The 17,665-nt window shown below is 46.8% G+C and overlaps 1 protein-coding gene across 20 annotated transcripts in view; it reads left to right on the top strand.

Annotated features, from left to right (window-relative positions):
* The window catches only part of RBPMS (RNA binding protein, mRNA processing factor), a 172,248-nt gene that overhangs the window by 136,279 nt on the left and 18,304 nt on the right, over positions 1 to 17,665 (top strand). For 12 of the 20 annotated variants that reach the window (XM_014736587.3, XM_070252732.1, XM_070252726.1 and 9 more), the window contains one exon: positions 6,512 to 6,642. The exons of 2 other annotated variants lie outside the window; for them this stretch is intronic. In XM_014736587.3, coding sequence (XP_014592073.1) covers positions 6,512 to 6,642 — 131 coding nt within the window. Of the gene's footprint in view, positions 1 to 6,511; positions 6,643 to 8,935; positions 9,623 to 17,665 lie in introns of those variants that run through there. 6 more of the 20 variants (XM_070252731.1, XM_003364229.5, XM_070252733.1 and 3 more) reach the window with 2 other exon arrangements.

Below are 17,665 nucleotides of genomic sequence, written 5' to 3'. Positions count from 1 at the left end.
TTGACTTCTTGATACTTTCCAATATACTGTGCTAGGCACTGGGGTAAGCAAAGAATAAGAATTTATAATCCTGGAGGTAGCTGCTATGATTGGGAGGTATAGGACACAGCAGAACACAGAGAAGGCGCTTCTTCCCCTTCAGGAAGGCAAAGCTCCCTCCCATCCCTAAAGAAGTGACATCTAAGTTGAGTCCTTTGAAGAATGACTAAGAGTTTAGCCAGGTGAAAGGAGAGAATACCCCTGGCAAAGTGAACAACTATGTACAAGGCCTAGAAGTGGGAGATAACCAGGTATGGTCAAGCCATGAAAATGACTGATTGTGAACTATGAGGGAGAACCAGGAGAGAGCCGGAGCTGGAGAGGAAGAGAAGGGCAATATCACATGGGGTCTTCTGGCCATGATATCTGGAGTTTAGACAGTATCCAGAGAGCAGGGGGAAGACATAGAAAGGTTTTAAGCAGGAGAGTGACGTTGTTGATTGTATATTTTAAAAGTTGACCTGGCTGTGGTATGGTGGCCAGTAGGGCTCTCAGGAGGCCTTTTCGGTACTCCATTAATGATAGTTAAGATCAAAGTGGATCATGGGATAGATTCAATAGGACCCTGGTGAAAGATTGAATCTGAGGGAGAATGGGGTGACTACCAGGTCACCCTGGTTTGGGCAACTGAGTGGCATCTTTTTTCTTTTTTGGGGGAAGATCAGCCCTGAGCTAACATCTGCTGCCAGTCTTCCTCTTTTTTTTGCTGAGGAAGACCTGCCCTGAGCTAACATCCTTGCCCATCTTCCTCTACTTTATATGTGGGACGCCTACCACACCATGGCTTGCCAAGTGGTGCCATGTCCGCACCCAGGATCTGAACCGGCGAACCCAGGGCCCCCGAAGTGGAACGTGTGTACTTAACCACTGCACCACCGGGCCAGCCCCATGAGTGGCATCTTTTGTTGAAATCTGGAACCAAGGAAGACAAGCCATTGGAGGGAGTGTGTTTAGTTTTGGACACGTGGAGCATGAGATTGCTGTGGAATATTTCCAAATAGAAATATCCAAGAGGAAAAGTAAATACTGATTTAAAGTTCTTGGGCCTTGTGTTCTCAACTATACTCAGATTAAGTCCATTCAAGATTCTCCTTGTTCTTCTTGCTCTTAGTTGTTTCTGAGAGCCATTTGTCTTTCTCCCTGTTTCTGTGTGACCTTAGACTGGAAGCTTCCCCTTTCTGCCTCCTTGTTTCCTCACCTAAATGAAAAGGCAGACTAGATGATCTTTATGAGCTCTGGGTTAAACCTGCATCAGAGACTCCACAGTTCTTTCTTTTCAAAGGGACTGGAGGGTGGAGTTGGGGAAGTTTCTAGTCCTTGTTTGTCAGAATCCAATTTGAGCTCTTCTGGTTACATATTCTTATGCTAAGAAAAAGGCCTATTCGAATGTATATTGTGAGCCTTCAACAACGTTATCCTCAGAGGTGCAAAAGGAGAAAGGATGTAGCAAGACCTGGTGCAATGGGAAAGGATTGACCCAGCCTTTCAGGAAGGGCAGACTAGGCCCAGACAAAAGGCCCAGGCCTCCTCATCTCTTTCTGCTCACTAGGGCCTGGCTCACTCTGGGTGGTCGAGAGCCTCTTTTGTTGGGGGGAATCTCACCCCTTCCCTGAACTCCATTTCATCCCAGTGGGCCTGGGGCAGCAGACTTTCTCCTCTTTTTTCAGCCTTCTCATCCTATTACGCTTCAGCAGGACGGGCAGTGACTCGCGCAGGTGAAACCCACCTGAACGTGCTGCTCTGCTGCTGCTGCCTGCCCCTTCAGTAGGGTCGTCTGCCTGAAGGGCTTATGTCGTGAACGCTGTCTCTTGAGCTTCTGTAATTTTCTCAAGACCACATTAGCAACCAAAAAGACCATATGAATGCAGACAGTTCCTTCTGTCTACTACCCTCTTCCATGGAAGGGGGTGGGCCTGTTTCGGAGTCCTCAGCCTCATACTGAAATGTAGGTGTCCCTGAGGGCTGCTTTACCACAGGTATGATCCTGACTTCATGGGGCTGCCCCCATTGTGCCTATATCATATTGCTCTGTCACTAGAAGGGCACGTAAATGTGGCTCTGAGCCAAGCAAGAGATGCCAGGCTGGGTCTGCTTTGACACTCCGCTTTCTCTCACAACATAGGTCCAGGATTATTGCTTTTATTCACATTTTCTCTGCTCAAGTGTTTCATTCATTCAAGAAACTACTTGAAACATAGTATCTGTGAGAGATACTATACTAAGCTCTTTGAAAACAAAATGCATATAATACTTGCTCAAGCAGCTAATAATACAATAAGAGAGAAAGACAAGAAGATAAATAACTTAACAACAGTGGTTCTCAAACTTAAGTATGCGTCAGAATCTCCTAGAGGTCAGAATGTCTGATTTAGTAGATCTGAGGTGGAGCCAATAATTTGCGTTTCTACCAGACTCCTAGGTGATGCTGATGGTGTTGGTCAGGGAACCACATTTTGAGAAACACTGACTCACGAGGACAGTGCACTGTGGGTGCTGTAGAGCAGATATGAGGACAGAGTTTGGGAGCATGGAGGAGGGAGTAAATAGCTCCCTCTGATTTGTTTACCTTTCTTCCTGTTATTTTACCTGTTACATTTCCTCGGTCTGAATTTTCTGCACTTTATTTGTGAGGCCATAAAAGTACACTCAAGGACTCCTTTGGCACTCCACAGTGCTTTGGGCACTGAAGTCCATGTCAGTCAAGAGAGCCTGTTTTGTTCCATCCCAGTTGTTTCATTGTTTCTTGTTTCTTTCCCCTGCTCCAGCTACTCATTGACCTCCCTCCCTCTCTCGCAGACGGGTTTCCAGGAGCTGCAGGAATGAGTTCAGGCTTCAGAGAGTTCGAAGAGGAGGTTACTTTAAAAACTGGTCCTTGGGTGACAGCAGCTGTAAGAGTGGTTTTCAAACTGTTTTCCCTGGGGTACCCTGGGGACTATCACAGTGGTTGAGGTCTTCCAGCCATCCCCCCACCCACCCTGCCCCAAGTCAACCAAAGTAGCTATGCTTTTATTAAAAAGAGTTTCCGGGAAAAAGTAGTTTGAAGAAAGGGGTTCTACTGTTTTTATTTTTAACTTTGAAAATTACTGCTCTGTAACGTCTGCTCTGGTTTGAGCCTCCTTTTGCTCAGTGACAAATACTGCAAAGATTGGGAAATTTTAGATCTAGCTCCTGTGGATATTTCCTAAGTTCCTTTAACAAAGAAAACTGGCATATCTTTAAATAACTTGTAGAATTTTCCATCAGATACTATTCAGTACAAGAACTGTTACATTCTAAATACCAGTCTCAGAGCTAGCCCAGGGGTACAGACTTGAGTAAGACCCAGATCTTGCCTTCCTGGGTTATCACTGGCCCACTCTTGAAAATGTGTTAGAAATTATCCCAGGGCCAGCCCCTGTAGCCTCGTGGTTAAGTTTGGCACGCTTCACTCCAGCAGCCTGGGTTTGGTTCCCAGGTGCAGACCTACACCACTCGTCTGTCAGTGGCCATGCTGTTGGAGGTGGCTCACATACAAAAAGAGGAAGATTGTCAGTGGGTGTTAGCTCAGGGTGAATCTTCCTCAGCAATAAAAAAAAAAAAAGAGAAGAAGGAAATCATCCTCACTGCCCTCCTCTCCCAGTACACACCAGCGTGGCACATCTCCATTGACACATTTTGAGTTCATCCTCCTCCTGACCAAGCCCCTGCATGCTGCTTGTCTCCTGACATTTACAGTATCTCCAGGCTCCTTCACAAGAGGAGAAGGAAGAGATGATAAGATGTAGCAAGGGATTTGTCAAGTGTTAGGGTCATCCTAGTCTCTTGTAGGCCTCTGTTTCACTACCTGACTGCACTATTCTCAGCAGCTTGGGGTTTAGGGGATTTGGAAGCAAATCCCCCATTCTGCTGGGCTAGGCGTTGTGCAGATGTTAGTCAGTGAATTGTCTCTGAGAATCCGTGTAGACCCAATGGAAGGTAAAGCTCTCAGATAAAAATGTGGAAATGTCTGGAAATCATAAATTCCATCAGTCAGGCTAAGATTGAAACCCTGACTCCACCTTATCTCCATTATCTCTTTAGGATTGGATATCTTAAAAGACATACTCATTTCATTTTTAAAACTTTCTAATGGAAGTACCCAGTGATCAGGTAAAGCCCCTCCACTTCTCCGGTTCCTGTCGGCAGCAGGATGAAGAAGGACTGCTGTCAGGCTGCAGGCCACGCACATCGCCAGTGAGGGGCTTCTAGTCTCCTACTGTCACAGTGGGGCTGGGCAAGCACGGGCCAGGAAGTCAGTGTGCTTCATCTTGAGACTCTCTTGACTTTTAAAAAGACTCCAAATGTCTTAAAATAGCATGGTAGCTGAAATAACAATAACAACAACAACAATAATAGCTTGCCATTCCTGAGAATGGTTGGTTGTTTAAAATCCGAGGCATTGGTTCTGGCAGCAGTTAGTTTCCACAAGCTGGCCTCACACAAGAGTTGCTCTAATGGAAATCATATGGTCTCATCATGACAGGAAACATGGGGATCTGTTAAGTGTTCTCTCAGTCCCTCTGTAAGGAATTTCCCTACAGAAACTACAAATACCTACACCCCCTGAAACTGAAAGTAGGTGGTGTAGACCTGATTTTTTTTTTTCGTTTTTTTCTTTTTTTTTTTGGTGAGGAAGATTGGCCCTGAGCTTACATCTTGCCAATCTTCCTCTTTTTGCTTGAGGTAGCTTGTTGCTGAGCTAATGTCTGTGTGCCAGTCTTCCTCTACTCTGCATGTGGGACACCACCACAGCATGCCTTGATGAGCAGTGTATAGGTGTGCCCGGGATCTGAACCCGTGAACCCTAGGCCACCAAAGCAGAGCTTGCCAGCTTAACCACTATGCCACTGGGCTCGCCCCCTGATCATTTTAAAGAGGCTTATGATGCTACTGTTTCCCTATCCCAATAATCACTTTCAGTCCACTCTTTTGGCATAGGCTCTCCAGCCTAGACGTACAAGCAGTCTGTATCCCCATCAGCACGTCCTGAGGAGGTCATTTGAACTGCCTTGTTGAGAGAGGGCGTTGGGGAGGTTGGCCAGCCAGGATATCACACCACATTGTTGGAGTCCCAGAGCTGCCCTCTGAATGGATAGTCATCAGTCAGCTCTGAACTCTCATCCCGTCAGAAGCTCTTGCCATGCGGGCTAGCTATGGAAAGCCTCAGACCCACATGCACCCAGAGGCTCAGCTGCTTTTTGGTTGCTCCTTAGAGCAGTCCCCACATCCCACTCAGCAAAGCAGGCTTCTGTTTCTGGCCCCTCCAATATTGGAAACCCTGGGCAGAACCAGAGTTGGGGGAGCTGAGAGGATGAGGGAGACGAGGAGTGAACTGGCCTGGAGTGGCTTCTTAGATGGCGGGAAGCAGTGAAGTGACTCTGTTGACCTTGGGTCACATGCGCTATAGACTTCTGGAAAGTCCTGAATGGCAGAGTCACTAATGGCTTTATCGAGTCACCTTTTGCTGACACCCTCAGCAGTCCTGGGTAGCATCCTTGGCCTACTTGATTTCAGGTTTTGACAGGTGATAAAAACGCATATTGAGATCGCTGCTTCACAGGGTCCAGATTCCTAACTATTGACTGATGTTATTTTTGCCTTTGCTGAGAAGCTCTCTCATGTGTTTGCTGTTACTTTAATGGATTGCTTCCTCATACATTCTGAGGCCTGGGCACTTGCCCTTCAGTCTGGCAAACTGCAGCTTACCCTGAATGGAATTGAAGCTGCACGAGGAACATTTAGACCAGTCAGCTGGCAACGTGACTCACTTTTTTTCCCTAGAAAATATAATCAGTGTAAAAAGCAACCATGTTCATTCTTCTTTGCTTCTTTGAAGAGCCTAACTTTTTAATCAAGATACTTAAGCCTTTTCCCTTCTATTCTCTGAATTTTTAACATCTTCAGTGCCCTGTAGGCACAGTGTCTGGTCCTGTGCTTCTGAGGGCTAAAGGGAAAATGATTGACAGTCATGATTTATTTGTCAATAGTAATTAATACTAATAAGTGGAAAATGCTACAGTTCTTGTCTGTCGGGGTCCTGCAGGGAAGCCATTGTTCTCCCAAAGGCTCTGCAGTGGGTTTTCATGGGATATCTGCTACAGTTCTTTTTCTTCTTTTCCTCAAAGGGCCGCATTTGCTGTTTTTGCAGGAAATCCTCACTGTTTTGGGGTTCCCCCGGCTACAGTTGGAAAGACATCAGAGTATCCAAAGAGGAGTCCAGGCCTGAGATCTCAGCAGGACAGACAGGCGGCAGATGCTTTTTGCTCTGTTTCATTTTGTATTTACCATTCCCTCGCTTAGAGTTTGGGGGACCAAAGCCAACAGGTTATTAAAAGAATGAGAGTAATTTGACTTCTGACATTGATTGGGGCTTGGGGTTATTGAGTGTTTTGTTTCTGATTTGTAAACCAGCTGTTTGGTAACCACTAACTCTTCCCTTATTCTTTTCTTGCAGATGAGCTCACAGTGCCTGCACTTTACCCCAGTAGCCCTGAAGTGTGGGCCCCGTACCCTCTGTACCCAGCGGAGTTAGCGCCTGCTCTACCTCCTCCTGCTTTCACCTATCCCGCTTCACTGCATGCCCAGGTAATTTATACCCATCGGCCACAACTTCACTCACTCCACCACCAGTCCTTTCAAACCCGGTTACCCAGAGCACACCATACAACTAACACCTATCCAGCTAACAGATCCACCTTCAAGAGATTAATGATCCTCTCTAAATCAAGCTGACACTCCTCCAGAACTTATGAGGACCGTCTGACGGCAATGATATCACCCACTGCCTGATGTTTGCCCCAAACGACACCTCTCTCTTCCTTCATGACCTCACCCTCATGTCACACACGAGAAACTGGACCTAGGTTACCTCCCCAGTGCCTAGCCAGCTAGAGGGTGTCGCCGGAGCATAGACTTGTGTGCCTTGTCTGTCGTGTGGAAGGGCTGTAGAGGGAGGCGTGTACTCACAGGAGTTATGTGTCTGTGTTGTTTTTCTGTGTATTGAGAGAGTTCTGCTCTTATGTTCTGTGAGATCCAGTGACCAAAGAGGGAAGTTGGGAGCTTCCAGGAGGAACCCTGTGTGCTATCTTACATATGTTACAGAAAAGATAAGGGTTCCTTTTGTCCATTTTTAGGAAACCCTATGCAAAAGGAGGTACACTGTAGTATCTAGTCTTTAATTACAGGTCAAGGTAGAGGTCTGTTCTGACCAGCTTTCTTGCTTAGTCAAGAATAGCCTGAGTTTTATAAACAAACTCCTATGTTTCTTTACAAAAATTACTTTCCACGTACCAACCCTTCCTCTCCCCTTAGAAAAAAATGTTTCTCTTAGCTTTGCTTTTAGTGCGAGTAGTAGTACTGAATGTTAGGATTTAGAATGATGACCAAGAGCAAATGAGACAGAGTATAGATTCCATTTGTCTTACTGCATGTGTAACTCCTCTAAAAGCAGGAAAGCATGGTTTTTAAAAAATTGTTGGCCTGGACAGGTGGGGCTTTTGTTTGTTTTGCTTAGTGTTTATTTATAAGGCTGGATGAAATAAATAGCTTCCCAGAAAACTCTTCCTTCTGACTTAAAAGTCTTTTATGTTGTACAGAACTTACTGTGTTATATAAGACTTCTACAAGCAGCCCCCCCGTGAGGGCTCCTTGCAGGGCGTGGGCTCAGGAGTATTGTTGCCTGAACTGCCTTCTGTTCTCTTTCAGCCGAGTTCTCAGTGCGTCATGCATGCCTTGAGAACCCAGCATCCCAGACACCATGCAGGCAAACTACAACAAGAAAGCCTCGGTGCCTGGGCCCCCAGAGTGATTACCTTGAGTTGGGAGAAGGAGGTAGAAAGGAGTAAAAGTAGTGAAGAAAAATATAGATGGTGGTGGTGGGAGTATTTGTCACAGAAAATAAAGTAGCAGGATTGTTCTGAGACTGATTGCCTAATTTCTAGATTAGCTGGCTTTTTACTGTTCCTTCCTCTGCTGCTTTTTCCACTTTGTCCACCTCACTGTTTAGTCACCCTCACAACGGCAGGTAGCAGGGAAGAGAGGAGGATAAAATGTAAACCGTCTTCTGCTGAGTTGTCAGAATGTTCGTAGTGGCCTCAAAGATAAATTGTAGATGATGTAGAGCAAATCAAAGAGCCCCTTCTGTTTGTGGGCCCACCCCTGCTATCTGTGTAGATCTCCTATCCTCTTCTTCCTCTTCCTAGACTGGCTAGATACAGATCAACTGACATTTGAGGCAAATGTTAGTAAGACCATGAAATGGTGCCAAGTTTGCATAGTCTTCCTAATACCCATGGCTTTGTTTAATCAGCAAGAAAGCTTTTCGTCTTTACCCTGGAAAAGCAAGAATTGACAGTGGCCAGAAAGGACTGGAATAGTGGCTTTTGGCCCTGACATCTGGGTAATTTGCCCTTGCTTTGTTCATATAACAGATGAAATCAAAAGTAATTCTGAGGCTACGGTGGGAAAAGGAGCTAAAGAGTCTTAAGAGATTAGAAAGCAAGCGCATGCCATTGTGAGAAAGACTGGGGAGAGACAGTGCCAAGATTAGATGGACTCAACCACATGACTTAATGGGATGTATTGCTCATAGTAGCCCACTCCCCATGAGTTCTTCCTTGGTCTTGAGACTTTCCCAACCTGGAATCCACTTGACTCCGCCACATTGGTCCTAGAGTTGGTGGAACTCTCTTCTGATATCCGTGAGATCCTTGTGCTCAACTTCACTTCTTGTTTGGAGTCATTCCCGGTGCAAGCTTGGGTTCTGTATCCTAAAGACTCATGAACAAATATGGTTATTTAAATTTCATTGTCCGATATGAGAATCATAGAATGAACTGGTAGAGACTTTACAGATCAACTGGTCTGACCCATTTTACAGATGAGGAAACAGACCGGAGAAGATGGAGAGAGTTACCCAAAGTCGCAAGTGGTTCTGCCATGACTAGAGCCAGGTCACCTGACTCCCAGGCCTTGCTCTTTCCACGCCTCAGTGCTGGCTCACCAAAGACTTATTCTTTGATGGAATTTTGGAAAGGCCTCACTCCAGTGATTCCTTGGATCTTCTTTAAGTAGATGGGAAGCCTGTAAGAAGAGACTTGGAGGCAAAGACAAGGGAATCAGAACTTAACCTTCACCCAAAGGGCCTAAGAATTTTTATTAACTGGAGGTAGAGCAGAGGGGAAGACCAAAATGGAGCATCCTCTTAGTGGATAATTTGGTTTTTGTTTTGGAAGTCTTACTATATGTCTTTGGAGAGGCTTTTAAATAATTTTGCTTTTCTTAGCTCTGTTGTGCTCTGTTTTGAGACATGGATTTTTTTTTTCTTCTAGTGTTTCTCTCCTGAGGCAAAGCCCAACACACCTGTCTTTTGTCCACTTCTCCAGCAAATTAGATTTGTCTCTGGGAATGTGTTTGTAACATATCAACCTACTGCAGACCAGCAAAGGGAGCTCCCATGTTGAATTTGCTTGTTAGCTATTTCCACTCCCCCCCCCCCTTTTGCGAAAACTATTTCTTGGCAACATTTGAGAGATTTCAATAAAAATTTGAATCAGAGAAAAAATGATCTCAAGTAGACTGCGGCGTCTTGTTTTCATGGTGATGCGATTTTGGAGCTAAGATGTTATCTCTGACTGAGATTTTGGGAGAATTGGGCCCATGACACTTAAGTGTACATTATATGAGAGAAGGACTCAGAGTATCCTGGGAGACTCAGCCCAGAGCCGGGCCTAACTGCCAACGCTTGTATCTTCGTGGGCTCCCGGACCAGCAAGAGCTGCCTACTGGAAGATTCTCATTCTAGCATCCATGGGTCGCATAGACCAGAGATTGCGCTTCTGCAGGGATGGTGTGTCTAGCTAGTGGAAGCCTATTTGACCAAATGGAAGCATTTTCCAGTCTGTCCACCCTGATCCAGAGGAAAGAGGACCCTGGAGACTGAAATTGTCATTGAAAAGGCATTGAATCACATCAGGTTCTGCCCTAGCTTCAGAGTGTGGTCTGGTGCCTCCATCTCTAAATTGAAGATGCGTATTTGACATCAGATCCCACTTGTTAAGAAGTACTGGATAAGGTAATAGAACTACCAGCCTCAGTACTGCATGATTGTGTTTAGAGATGAAAGGACGACTTGGTGCAGCGAACATCTGATTCTAAGAAGATCATTAACATTTTTAGAAGTGATCATCCTGTTTACTTTCAAGGTCATTGCTAATTGAAATTTATTAAATATATTATGCAAGTCACTCTGAACAACAGAGGAAGGTTTCCTCCATGGCTCTAAGAAAAGTTATACTCTGAAGAAATCATGCAGCTGTTCTTGTCACCTCGTATTCACACCTCAGCTTTTTGAGTCTGGGTTCATTTTTGTTTTTAGTCTTGTTGCTGATGGGGCAGAGAGAAAGTCATTAAAGCATGCTGTCCTCACTACATTCTAGAAACAGAACACCATTTCCCCTTGACCAGAGTCACATTGTTGGGCCAGAAACTTTTGCAGGTAAGTGGGACTAAGAGAGCAAGTCCTGGCACCTGTTTCTTCCTCAGAGGCCTCATTTGCCCTGAGTAGCAGCACATCTTCCTACAGGGCTGCTCTCCAGCTGATGACTGAAACACGTCACCTGCACATAAACAAAAGGTTTTCAAATACTAACACTGACTTCCCCGGGGCAGCACATGCCCCTCAGGAGGTCCCTTGTGACACATTGGAAAAATTTTTAAAGTTAAACCCAAAATAAATATAAGAATGGACCATGGGAAAAGAGACCTAGGCAAAGAGGGAAGGGCTATCACCTGGGGAGAGATGGGCCTAGGAATGGTGTGTGGGTGGCCTGACTGCAGGACCTGCCACCACCCCCCCCACACACACACACACTGTACCCAGGTGTTTACTCAGTAGCACTGTGCAGTTTCTGTGAACTGCATTTTAAAACTTTTTAAAGAACAAATTTCATTATGCATCTCCTGTGTTGCTAACTATGCCTTAAAGAGAATACCAAGATAAGACACAAGAAGATCTGGCTTGTCATGGGATATGATTTAAGTACATAGACTGTGAGAGGGAGTGTCCTGAGGGAGGCAGGGAGCAAGGCAGGTGTGATTGTGGACTCAGGTGAGCACACAGCCCCTGTGGCATGGCAGCACAGCATCCTACCCAGGCACATGTTGGGACTCACACAGGAAGGACTGTTTTTCGACTTCTACCTCCTTCCTGTTCAGAAGGCAGTAGCCGCTGCTGTAATGGTGATCAGTCCTATAGTGGACCTGTGAACAAAATCCATGGGAGATGGCCTCGGCACCTCACCAACCGGCCAACCTCCCAGAGCTAAGGGAGGAGTTGGGACTTTCAGGGCATTTGCTTCTGTGCCTCCCAGATGGCATCAGCCCTTTACCCCTGACGTCCTCGTCCTTGAGGACTGGTTTTCCCAAAGGTGTATTGTCTTCCTGAAACCCAGGGCTCAGGGCTGTTCGGAAGACCACAGCTTTGAGAACTGCAGAAATTGCCTTTGGGCTGATCAGCCTAAGGCTTTAAATCTTTTTCTGACATAAGTGAAAGCATTAATCCTCTGACATTTACCTTTTCCTCTAAACCTGCAGCTTTGTGAAGGTCAGGCTGTAAGGAGAAACCACCCCTGGATGCTCCATCTCCTGAACGTGCCAGCCTTGTCTGCTTCCCGATTTTGTTTGGCTTTCTGGTCATCTGGGAGCCTGTGGGTGGCCTGACTCTCATAGGAGACCTGGGGCAGGTAGACCAGGCATTGTTCTCACAGTGCCAGCCCCCTCTGAGCCTGGGGTGGTGCGTCTCCCAATTCTTAAGGGCGCAAAGGCCCCTTTCCTTTCCCAAACCCCTGCTCTGGGCTGTTTCCCTGCCTGCCTCGTGAGGCTGGCCTGTGCTGGGACTTGAGCCCTTCAGGAGAGCTCTGAGTCTGTGGCAGGAACATAAGGCTGAAAGTGCAGGCTGTGCAGCTGCCTGGTCACACACAGGCTCTGCCATTTACAAGCTGTGTGACCTTGACTTGAACAAGTTCCTTAACCTCTCTGGGCTTCAGTAAAGTGGGGCTAATAATCCCTCATGTATAACACTTAAAAGAGTGCCTGGCATGCAGTAAGGGGTTTGGTAAATGTTAGCCTTTTCAGGAGGGTTTGAATTTTCAACAAGGAGAAGGAAGCCCAGGACTTGGCCTACCCACAAGGCTGTGATGGCTCAAACGTTAAGAACAGCCAGCATGTCTTCACAACACTCACGGGGCTGCAGGGTCCTCAGGGCTGCAGCCAAATGAAGGCCAGAGGCTGGAAAGAATGAATGAGGGACAGGTGAGCAAGGTCAAGTGACAGAGCCACCAACATCACCGAGTGACAGCGTCTGCCCTACGTCCAGCGGTGTGGTCTCACAGCTTGTGCCGGCACAGAGAAGACTTGTCCCCTCGTAGGAAGTCTCCCCCACAGCCAGGCCCCAACACGCCTGCTAGAAGAAAGCCTCTCCCTGACAGGAACTAGATGGAGTAGGAAACAGCTGAATTCCCAGAGAGACCAAATGGTTTGTGTGGGTTGCTTTACTCAAACCTCTTGTCCCTGAACTTTCCAGCTGCTGCCTTATCTTGCTTTCATATCAGAGAAACTGGAGAAGAGAAAGACCCACAGGTCACCCGGCTCAGTCCTCCCTGGACTTTCTGGCTGGTTATTCCCACAGTCCTTGTGCTAGGTTTCTCCTCAGCCTCATTTCCAGGCGGTGGAGTTATATCTTGTGCCTGGGGAGATTATCCGCTTCATAGCTAAGCCCCAGGGGATCTCAGTCCACTCCTGGCCAAGAAATACCCTTTCCCTCGTTACCCTCTCTGTCCCTCCCGAGTCTTTCCCCTCCTCTGCTGTTTGGTATTTGGAGACCTGAGGAGCCCCTTAGTGAGGTGTGAGAGATATACACATGTGTCCTGTCCTCACTGGCCTCTTCAGATAGTCCAGAGTCATTCAGCCAGAGTTGTTGAGGAGAGTTGTTCTTTTGGCCAGAGCTGCTGCTGCTGCTGGGGCCCAACTTCCCCACACTGGGCAGCTTTCGGCAGCAGCTGTTCAGAAACCAGTCAGGCCCTAGTACTGTGGCCCTGGTTGCTGATCCCAGTAAGACCTCCTAGAACTCACCATTGCTGTGATTGAGAGAACATCTCAAAGTGGGCCTCCTCCTGATGGAGCCTGCTCCTGATGAAGCAGGATTACCTTCATTTGGTGCGCTGTGTTTTCTAGGTTTCTTATGCACGGTTCACTTTGTCCTTTGTAAGGCTCAACACCCAGGAGCCGATATCTGTTTTCCCTGAGCTCGTTAGCAGTGAGAGCCTGGCCCTGCATCTCAGTAAGTCACACCTGTAAGCACTGTTGATGAACCCGCCTTTTCCTGGGGATTCTTCACAGACGTGTGGTCTGACCATCACGGTAGGATGGTGTGGAAGGCCTGACACATAATCGAGGCTCAGTGTTTTAGAGTCAAAGAGGCCGGATGTTAATGAGAATTCCCACGCACTCTGCTACCTTTGGAATTTTCGGCAAGTTTATTTTAACGTCACTGACCCTTAGTTTCCTCAACCATAAGTAGGAAGAATGAGCACCTACTTCGTGAGGTTATTTTGAGGGGAAGAAAATGCTTGGCATAGAGTAGTAATTATTAAAATAGTTCTTTTCCTTTTTGTCAGAACTTGATCTGGCATGGCCCAGAGGCTCCGGAGCCCTCCCTTTGTAGCTTAAGAAGCAGCTGAGGTGCAGGGACTCACGATCCGCACTCCAACAAAAGAAGCCTAAGGACCCAGGCTGTATGCTTTGGTAAAGAAGAGAAGCAGCTGGCCCCAGGGCAAGAATGGTGGCCTGTGGCTGTGCTGTGGGCTGAGGTGAGGCTCTGGTTGGGTCGGCTGGCCGTCCACCCAGGGTTTTTGGCCTCCTTTCTAGGAATAGGCACCCAGATATGATCAAGTATGTGAATTCTAACTGCTTTGGAAACAAAACCAAGGCCACAAAGAAACTTTGGAATTAGAAAATGTAGCCTTCATAAAAAGAAAGTGAACTTCTCCTTGAAGAAAACCATTTGTGACAGGAAAACCATTTGAGAAAAAAAGGAAAATCAACTCCAAATGGGATCATGTTTTATTCAGGATTTGTGCTGCTGGTAGGGAAGGCCAGAACTTGGTGACAGGATGGGAAAGTGGGACACCCCACTTCAAGCCTCATCCGCTCTGCCACGAAGTACTTCTCGCTTCACCGAGCTCAGCTCCTGGGGACCTCTAATGGCCCTTGATAGCAAACATAGTTAAAAATTAACAGACTGACAAAATTAAATATGGATGACCAGCAACCACTGTGGACTTAATCTGACACAGGGTATTACACACTTGGGTGCCCTCGACCTGAGTGGCGTCTTGAGTGAACTTCTGGGATGTCTGAGCACATTTCACATGCCTGTTTGGAAACAAGAGCCTGGCTTGTGCTTAGGACAGACAAGGAAAGAGTCTGAAAGCCTAGAAGAGAAAATTATCCCTGAAGGCTTATGTTTAATTAAGTCCAGCCTTGATTGTTGTGAGCAGGAGGTATTCACAGGCCTAGGACCTTGCTCATGGGGTCTAGGCCTTGTCGCTTCCTGGGCTCAGGCTTCAGCAGTGTCCCACTGTCCAGACTGGGAGGTGTTGCAGGAGCACAGGGCTGGCCCCAGAGCATGGCCTTCTCCAGCCAGGCCTTTCCTACTCTCCTCCTTTCCAGCTGTTGGTGTGGGTCAAATGGCAGACTTAACTTTTGGACCAGTTCATATAAATCTTGACATTTGCCTAGATAATGGCAGCTTGTCTGTTTGCTTTAGGCAAGGAATATTAGATGCCAGACAAGTAGGAAAGAATGCTGATTGCATTTCTTGCCCTCTGTGTCTGCTGAGAAGGAGTATGGGCTGACAGACTGGGGTTCGGGGGTCAATGGGGATGGATGTTCCTTGCAGAGTGATCCTCAGTGGGCCTCGTTTCGTGAAACAGAAATTCCTGAAAAGTGTTCTTCCAGTTTGGGTGAATGCTTTATTAGGAATCTGGGGTGCTATTTAAAAGAACCCTGTAATTAGTCCCATAAAGATCATTTTGCATTGCAAATCAGTCCAGTTTAATTTGGTGAGTTTGGAGTTTCTTGAACCAGAGGCTTGGCAGCCTCTCCTCAGCCTGGCAGCCTTCAACTAAGTTTGCTGTAGGATCTGACATGCTTTATTTGGTGATTCTGCTCAAGAGCAGATCCTTAAGGCCTGGAGCGAGTGGGCCAGAAGTGATTGTAATTAAAGAATGTGTGAGTGGCCAGCTGCAGTTGGCTCAAGGTTGGGAAAGCGCCAGCAGGGTGTTCTGGGCTCCATCTTGGGAATAGAGGTAGAAACCGATCTTAGAATATCCATGCCTTAAAAAGGGAAGGGCTTGGTTCTGAATCTGTGGTGCTGGAGAAATCTGCATTCAGATACAGCACCTGCATGAGGAAAGGTAAGAAGATCCTTACTGCTCCTTATAAAGGAACCTCCAGGGCCCCATTTAGTCTGGCGATCTTCCAGCTCTAACTAGTTTTGTTAAGAGCTAGAAACTTGGATGCCATATTGGCACGCCTCTGCCTCTTAGATCCAGTGAATGTCACCACTGAAAGAGGCCTTCCAGACCAGCGTTTCTCAACACCCCACAGGTATTAGTAGCTGTTACATAATAAAAAGATTCCGTGGTCAGATAAACTTGGGAAACCCAGGGTTAAATCACGTCAAACAGGTTTCTTTGTTGTGGAACTTCTCAGAGACTTTAATGTGCTAATGTGTATCTGGAATCTGCTGAAAGGGCATAGACTGCATTTATCTCTAGCTTACTTGACCTTAGAGCATCTAGTCTAGACTTCTTCCAGCCACACTGTTAGAAGCCCTATTCAAGAGCAGTGTCTCAAACTTGAGCGCATTTGTCATCATCACCTGGAAGCCTTGTTAAATGGAGGTGCTTGGCTCCTCCTCTAGAGTTTTTGCATTTCTGACAAGTTCCCAGTTGATGCTGATGGTCCAGAGACCACACTCTGAGAACCACTGGTCTAGACTTATCCTTTTATTCCACAGAGAAGACAACAGCTAAACCAAGGGGTATTTACGAGTAATGGCTACCATTAATTGAGCTAGGCACCTTGTAAGCACTTCTTGTGACTGTTTAAAGGCAAGTGTGATGATGGGCATCAGTCAATCACTAGACAGGGTATAGTACAATGCAAATAATTACTCTTCTAGTGCTTTACGCCGTGCTCTGTAGCACAGACCACTGCAAACCATTGTGGAATGGCTGGTGGGTCAGGCTGAGGGCCCACCCTGGAGACCAGTCAAGGTCTTCCTGTCCTTGGCAACATTATTGGGAATGTATTTTAATCCTGTGGGCCTTGGTTTCCTCATCTGTAAATGGAAGAGGATGGAAATTATTTCTATGGGTATTTACTACTTTCTCTAGCATTCCATTTTATTTTGGCTCTGAGTTCTTTCTTTTTGTGGGTGCTCTCCTCCTGTTCAATGTGTTACCAGTCACAGGAGCTGGTACCATGCTAAGGTCTTAGGGACTTCAGTATTATCCTTTCAGGGGCACTGCATTTTAGAAGACAATTCCTGAAGAAGTGAGACAGTAGAATCTCAGTGTGGCCCCTGGATAGTGGGTTGTAATAGTAACAACTATCATCGTCACTAAGTTCCAGTGGAGAAGTGTCCCAGAGTCTTCCATGTTGCTTATTCACTTACATGTCACAATCCGTGTCTGTGCTTAGCAGCTCTGGCATAGAGTAAGTATCAGTGTTAGTCTGGATCATATATGTTATGTTAGAGGTTCTTACAGGGACTTCAGAAGCCCCTGGAATTGTGTGCAAGATCGTGAGTGTGCAGTTTGAGTATGGATTTGTGTGTGAGCACACGTGCATTTTTCTGCAGACAGGATCATTGCCTTTACATGGAAGGTCAACTGTGCAGACGTCATCTCTGCTGAACTGTCCCTGGAGAGGGTGTCAGGGGACCCAGGGGTTTCCCATGTTTATGGTGCACCTGAAGCAGCCCCTAGGCAATGGGCAGGAGTGGCCACAAGTGACCTGGGGCCAAAAACCACAGCAGAACAAGCAGTCCCAGTGGGTATAAGGGTGAACCTTTTCTTTTTCTTTTCCAGAGTACAGCAGTGATTTTTTTTTTTCCTTGTTGGAGGACAGCAGTGATTAGCACAAAACAGCTTGTTCACCGGGCCTGCTGCCTGGCTGAGCAGTTTTGCCCTATGAGCGCTGCTGCTCTGCCCCACTGAGCAGGAACATTGGTGAGCTCAGGCTTGGCCTGGGGAGCACTGCCCTCTGCTGGAAGGTGGGTGCAGCTGCGCCTCTTGGCGAGTGCACTAGTGTTCAAGCCATGGGGCACAAGAGTGATGAAGTTGGGGCCTGCCTTGATTCCATCACAACTACAACCCCCCTGAGAATCGGCCAGCAGGCTGACTACAGCTCAGAATCAGCCTGCTTGTCACCCTGGAGTGCTCGGGTGTTCTAAACCAAACTAACTGTAGCACTCTGGTCCCACACACCACAGCCAAGGGTGCAACAGGGAGAATGCAAGGGCTGTGTGGGTGGAAGAGGCCAG

Source organism: Equus caballus, chromosome 27 (assembly GCF_041296265.1).
Source record: "Equus caballus isolate H_3958 breed thoroughbred chromosome 27, TB-T2T, whole genome shotgun sequence".
In the NCBI taxonomy this organism is placed as follows: domain Eukaryota; kingdom Metazoa; phylum Chordata; class Mammalia; order Perissodactyla; family Equidae; genus Equus; species Equus caballus.
The sequence above is the reverse complement of the archived record's forward strand: the minus strand, read 5'-3'. Positions and strand labels throughout refer to the sequence as shown.